Raw genomic sequence first — 6,696 nt, 5'->3', positions numbered from 1 at the left:
TAGGTTCCTCTTGGCCCAGCTCTCCAGTCTGTCTGAATCTCGCTGAATGGCCCCACAGCCTTCAGCTGTATCAGCCAAACCTCCCAGATTTGTATAATTGGCAATCTTGCTGAGAAGACACTTGATACCATCATTGAGGTTGTTAATGAAGATGTTGAACAGGACTGGCCCAGCACTGATCCCTGGGGGACTCCCCTAGTTACAGGTCTCCAGCTGGACTTGGCACCATTGATCCCCACCTGTTGTGCTCTATTGTGCAGCCAGTTCTCCACCCACCTCACTGCCTGTTCCTCTAGCTCATATTTCCTGAGCTTGCTCAGGAGGGTGTTATGGGGAACTGTATCAAATGCCTTGCTAAGGTCAAGGTAGACTACATCAGCTGCTCTCCCTGCATCTACCCATTCAGTCACTACATCATAGAATGGTATCAGATTAGTCAAGCACGATTTCCCCTTGGTAAATCCATGCTGACTAGTCCTGAGAACCTTCTTCTCCTCCATGTACTTAAGAGATGACCTCCAGAATGAGCCGCTCCATCATTTTTCCCAGGATGGAGGTGAGGCTGACTGGTCTGTAGTTTCCTGGATCTTCCTTCTTGCCCTTTTTGAAAACTGGCATGACATTGGCTTCCCTCCAGTCCTCAGACACCTCTCCTGTTTGCCACGATCTAGCAAAAATGATGGAGAGTGGTAAGAGTGACAACTTCAGCCAGTTCTCTCAGTACTCTTGGGTGCATCTCATCAGGGCCCATGGACTTGGGCATATTCAATTTCCCTAACTGATCACTAACCCAGTCTCCATTGACCTGCAGGGAGTCTTCCCTCCTCCAGGCTTTCTCTCCTACATCTCGGGTCTGGAGTTCACAAGAGCTGCCCTCAGGATTAAAGACCAAAGCAAAGAAGGCATTTAGCAGCTCTGCCTTCTCTGCACCCTCAGTTACCAGGGCTGTGCCTCGTTCAGCAGTGGGCCCACGTGTCCCCTCTTGTTCCTTGTTCTTGATGACAATCAAGTCGATAGATATGTTAGTCTCAGCCTTTGGAGTTAGGAGATGGATAGTTTTTTTAACCACAGCCTGGAGCATCTTTTTCTGTATTATACTACAATATTAGGAAAGATTCCACCTAGCATAAAGATCTAGGAGGATATATTCTTCCATATCTGTTACAGACTTTGATAGCAGTCCTTGATTTAAAATAGCATCTGTCTAGGTCAGTCAGAGGTATCACAGACACCAGTATAATGGGCATACTGCTTGCAGGTGTCAATTCTGTTGCACACACTGTGGCAAGGATTTATTTTTTTTTTTAACTAACAGCCAAAACGTGAAGACACTTTGCTAGCTGTTGCTAAGAACTCAGTGCAATGAAGACATGTCAGCGATGGAAGAATGTATTAGCTGCCAAGGCGTTCATCGTTCTTTGGAGACTCTGATGTGGAGAGACAGTAAAGTGATGCGTCTGCAGTTCCATACCAGTTCTTAATTTTCAGCAGTATACTTGTGTTCTCATAGCTGACAGATCTGTCTTTACAGGGCTCTTGTCTCAAAATGAACCCATTTGCTTTCTGGTTGAGTTTTAAGTTCTGTTTCTGTTCTGTGGATCGCTGAGGTCCTGATGCTGCAGTACTCTGTAGGTTTGTGTTGTAATATGGTTTCTTCTGGAAGGAAGACAGGATTGTTGCTTTGCTTTCTAGCCCTGGATCAAAGACTTTGTATTTTGGTAACTAGACTGAACATGCAAAACTTATTTTATCATGTGGGTTTATCCTTACAGAATTTTATGGTGAAGATAACAAAGCAAGACCCGTGGATTGGACTCTATAAAAGAAATGAAGAGTTCTTTTGGGTAAATGGGAAAGCATTAGACAATAAACTGTAAGTTGATGTTTAGAGTTTTTGCTGGTGATACTAGGTTATAGAGGAGTAAAAAAGGATATCTAATACAGATATAGACAATGAAAGAAATAATCTGTAATGATGTTGAAGGGATGGCTATGGAGAGAGTGTGGAATACAATAAAGCTTTCACATAACTTTCCTCTGTCACTGTTTTAACAACGCTAGTTAAATTTGTAATGCCAGGTTCAGAAGCAACATGAGACATGTTCAAGGTAACAGACAGTATAGCAAACTGAAAGCAAAACCAAGAGACCACCAAGATGCCAAAACAACAGGGGAAGGAACAGAAGATTACAGTAACAGAAATTCCTCATTATAGAATATATTTTGCTAAAGTGCAAACCTGTATGCAACCTGCATGAGGTTTGTGGCAAAGATATTTGGAAGGCTTCTAAGAGATGCTTTCATACTTCTCACAAAATATGCCTGCGAAAACAGCTGCTGGAAGGAAAGCTGAAGTTGTGAATTTATGCTGCATAAGCTGCTCTGTGGTTGTGGCCTTGTGCTCTGTCCCCTGGTGTCAGGCAGCTTGTTCCTCCCACTGACAGCTTCTCAGAGACTGTTGCTTCTCATGCTGGGGCAGCTGCTGGCCAGAACTGGTAGAATTACCAGTGACAGTAATAAGCATTGAGATTTCACAAGTCCAAAGTGAACTTAAGAAGTGGAAAATTTTGTGATGTTACTGGTGATACATGCTGTTATACTCAGTTCATCCCCAAGACTTGAAGGCTGGATCTGATAAAAGCCTTACGCATTTTCTGAGAGTTGTGAGTAGCACGTAAACATCTCAAGTTGAAAACTGGAGTGCTTCCCACTCTTGGGTTATCCCCTGCCTGTGATACAAATATCCACTGACATTTTCATTTTCAGTGATAAAGGTCTTCACATTCTTAGATTTCTGCTTGTGTCTGAAACTGCCCCTGCCACCGCCCCTGTCTTTAGAATGGCAAACACCTTGAAGTCTAAGCTCAGCTGCTATTAAAATCCTTTTAATAGCTTGTCCAGAGGATGTACTAGTTTGGTTGGTTTACTCACAAAACACTGTAACATTGTTTAGAAACAAAATTGGCAAAGGAGATAGTTACCTTTTACTTAAGAACACCTACAGTGTGGAAACTGAGGTTTGCTTCCTGTTTTCCACCACCCCCTTAACCATAGTGCTGTGTTTTGTTCTGAGGAAGAGGGAAATGAGAGAGGCATTTGTTCCACAGCTTCTGCTGGAACATTTTAGTTCTACAGAAGGATGTGGAATTCAAAGGTGGAGCTAGCTGTGACAGCACAACATCTGTGTGGATTTCAGAGACCTGAAATCCGGTCTCTGCCCTGAGGGCCCATTTCACATTCAATGACCACTAGACAAGATGCAGGAGTACTGCAAGTCCTAAATACTGTGTTCTGGGGACAAGGTCCCATTAAAAAATGTCAGCCTTTGTGGTGTTCTCCTCAAAGCACAAGTTCTCCTCCTCCTGTGATGCTCTGCCTCTGGTAAATCTGGCTTTGTACAAAGAGAACCTGTGATCCCCGTAGTTCCCATTGCTCTATTACTTTATTTGATTGTGGGTGTCAAAGTAATAGTGTCTTTCATTCTCCCTTACAGGGTTGAAGTAAAAGGATCTGGAAACTGTGCCTATCTTGAGTCAAAAGGAGTCTCGGCCTCAGGATGTTATTTAACCAGGAAGTGGGTCTGTAGCTTGAGCACTGGCTTAGCGTGACAAAGGTGGATGAAGCCACCACCCCTGACACCTAGTGCTCTGATGTAGCTCTACACAGAGTGTGTCCATACTCTGGGAGCTGGGAGTGCGTCTCAGCTCCTGCCTGGAATTATTTTTCAGATAGCCAGAATTCTCCACCCGTGGAGGAAGGCTCCATTTTTGAGAGATGCCATTTAAAAGACTTGCTTCAACATCTTCATAAGTCACTTCCTTGCCCGGTTTTCTGGCTACTGCTCAGACTATAGTTTCTTTTTGTTTTGTCATCAGTGTTTCTTTCATTGACTCTTCTCTTTTAGGATCCTAAGCAGCTGTTCTGTCTTTTCCTTTTTGGTGGGCAGTGTGAGGTAGTTGGTCTGTGTTTCCCATAGGCAAGCTCTGTGTGCAGGGATGGGTTGTGAAGCGGGGCTGCCTCATGCTCTGCAGTGCCTCTCAGATACAGGGTGTTGCACAAGGGAGCACTGTTGTTTTAGACAGGATTGTTGCAGATTGTACTCTCCCAGTTTGTTTGGGTCTATCTTGTGTGACTCTGGATTGTGTCAAGTGTTTTATTAATGTTACTTTACATTTATCTTGTTAAATTAACTTGACAGTATTATCATTGGGATTTATGTAGCTGCACTGCACCTGAAGTTCTTCCCACAGCACTTATCTTAACAAAAAAAAAGGTCAGAATAGATAAGAGAATTCATCTGAGCATCTGCCCTGATGGGGAAAAACAGTTTGAATTGGAAAAGTAATAGTGAAGCTGCAGGCCTTAATGTTCTGAAGTTAGAAATAGTTCTTAGCAGGAACAGGCAAAATTATGAGTAGAGAATTAATAGCAAGGGATGTCCTGTGCCTGTTGGACCAAGAGGCTTCCAAGCAAGTGGTACATTGCTGGATGGACAATCACTGTTTTCCTCTGTGTGTGTATCATTTTCAGCAGCAACGCCCAATGCTGTTGAATTGCAATGACCCTGAAGTGAATTAGGACACAATCCTGCTAAACTCTGTCATAGAATCATAGGATCATAGGATCATTTAGGTTGAAAAATACTTTTGAGATCGTCAAGTCCGACTGTTAACCTAGCACAACCAAGTCTACCACTAAAGGATGTCCCTGAGTGCCACATACATGTCTTTTAAATACCTGCAGGGATGGTGATTCAGCCACTTCCCTGGGCAGCTTGTTCCAGGGCTTGACAACCACTTCGGGGCAGAAATTTTTCCTGATATAACCTTAATCTCCTCTGGCACAACTTGAGGCCATTTCCTCTTGTTCTGTCACTTATTACTTGTGAGACTGTCCCCCCACCTTGCTTTAAGTCCCTTTCAGGGAGTTGTAGAGAGCAATAAGGTCTCCCCTCAGCCTCCTCTTCTCTGAACTAAACCACCCCCCTTCCCTCAGCTGTTCCTCATAACACTTCTGCTCTAGGCCCTTCACCAGCTTTGTTGCTACTCTTTGGTCATGCTCCAGTACCTCACTGTCCTTCTTGTAGTGAAGGGTCCAAAACTGAATATGGTACTTGAGGTGTGGCCTCACCAGTGCCAAGTACAGGGTCAGGATGATCACTTCCGTAGTCATGCTGGCCACAGCATTTCTGATACAGGCCAGGGTACTGTTGGCATTCTTGGCCACCTGGGCACACTGCTGGCTCATGTTCAGTCAGATGTCCACCAGCACTCCCATGTCCTTTTCTGCCAGGCAGCTTTCCAGCCACTCCTCCCCGAGCCTGTAGCATTGCCTTCAGTTCTGACCCAAGTGCAGGACCTGGCACTTGGCCTTTGTGAACCTCATACGACTGGTCTTGGCCCATGGATCCAGCCTGCCCAGATCCCTCTGTAGAGCCTCCCTACCTTCAAGCAGATTGACACTTCCACCCAGATTGATGTCTTCTGCAAACTTACTGAGGCCGCACTCGATCCCCTCATCCAGATCCCTGATAGATACTAAAGAGAAGAGGCCCCAGCACTGAGCCCTGGGGAACACTACTTGTGACCGCATGACCGATGGACTGCACGACCGTCTGCCAGCTGGATTGAAGTCCATTCACCACCACGCTCTGGGCCTGGCCATCCAGCCACTTCTATTCAGCAAAGCGTACACCCATCCAAGCCATGAGCAGACAGTTTTTTCATGAGAATGCTCTGGGAAACTGTGTCAACAGCTTTACTGAAGTTCAGATAAACAACATCCTTTCCCTCATCCATTAAGCAGGTCACCTTGTCATAGAAGGAGATTGGTTTAGTCAAGCAGGACCTGCCTCTCATAAACCTGTGCTGACTGGGCCTGATCACCTGGTTGTCCTGTGTGTGTTATATGATGACAGTCTGCTCCATAACCTTCTCGAGCACCACGATCAGACTGGCAGGCCTGTAGTTCCCCAGATCCTCTTTCCAGCCCTTCTAGATGGGTGTCATGTTTGCTACCCTCCAGTCCACTGGGACCTCCTAGGTTAGCCAATACTGCTGATAAATGATGGAAATTTGCTCATAGATCCATAGATCTAAGTGGTCACTGACCATTTACTCTTGGAGTTTGTGGGCTTCGTTCTGCTCTTCATCCCTGTCATCCAGCTCAGGGGCCAGGGTACCCAGAGCAGAACTGGTCTTCTAAATTACTGTTACAGGTCCACTCACGTCTAGCAGGCAAGCTGAAGAGTAAAAGTGCCATTTGACTCAGAAGAAGCAAAATAGCATATTTCCCTGGAAAGACTACTATTGGGTTTCTAGAAAAGGAGGAGTGGAAAATTCGCATGTACAGCAGGGCAAAATGCTTCCTTGCTCAGAAGAAAATCTGGAAAGTTTGTGTTCTTGTAATGTGGGTGCTGTGGAGGGGCTTGTGGACTCCAAGGGACTTCTTGAAGTAGCAAGTGGAGCCAGTTTTGGAGTAGCCACTAGAGCGCACTGTAGTTTCAGGGAAGGGAAGAGACTTGTGTCGTCTCATTTTTTAAGAATATAAAATTGCACCGTGTTTGGCAGGTTGTTTGGAGTGTTGTTGGTTCGTTGAGATTTTTTTGTCCTGTTTGTAATTATTTTTGCCTTCACTGTGTTTTTATGGAAACATTAAGTGCTGTCTGGTTTTGGTCAGTGTCTGGTCTATACCTTC

At 45.0% G+C, this 6,696-nt stretch overlaps 1 protein-coding gene across 1 annotated transcript in view; it reads left to right on the top strand.

Moving 5' to 3' along the window:
- LOC103775530 (C-type lectin domain family 2 member L-like) overlaps nucleotides 1-1,877 on the top strand; it is a 4,606-nt gene extending 2,729 nt beyond the window's left edge. Inside the window, exon 4 of the mRNA XM_008942990.1 lies at nucleotides 1,773-1,877. Coding sequence (XP_008941238.1) covers nucleotides 1,773-1,877 — 105 coding nt within the window. The remainder of the gene's footprint in view (nucleotides 1-1,772) is intronic.
- Nucleotides 1,878-6,696: the final 4,819 nt, after the last annotated feature.

This window comes from Merops nubicus, unplaced genomic scaffold (genome assembly GCF_000691845.1).
Source record: "Merops nubicus isolate BGI_N331 unplaced genomic scaffold, ASM69184v1 scaffold11346, whole genome shotgun sequence".
Lineage (NCBI taxonomy): Eukaryota > Metazoa > Chordata > Aves > Coraciiformes > Meropidae > Merops > Merops nubicus.
The sequence above is the reverse complement of the archived record's forward strand: the minus strand, read 5'-3'. Positions and strand labels throughout refer to the sequence as shown.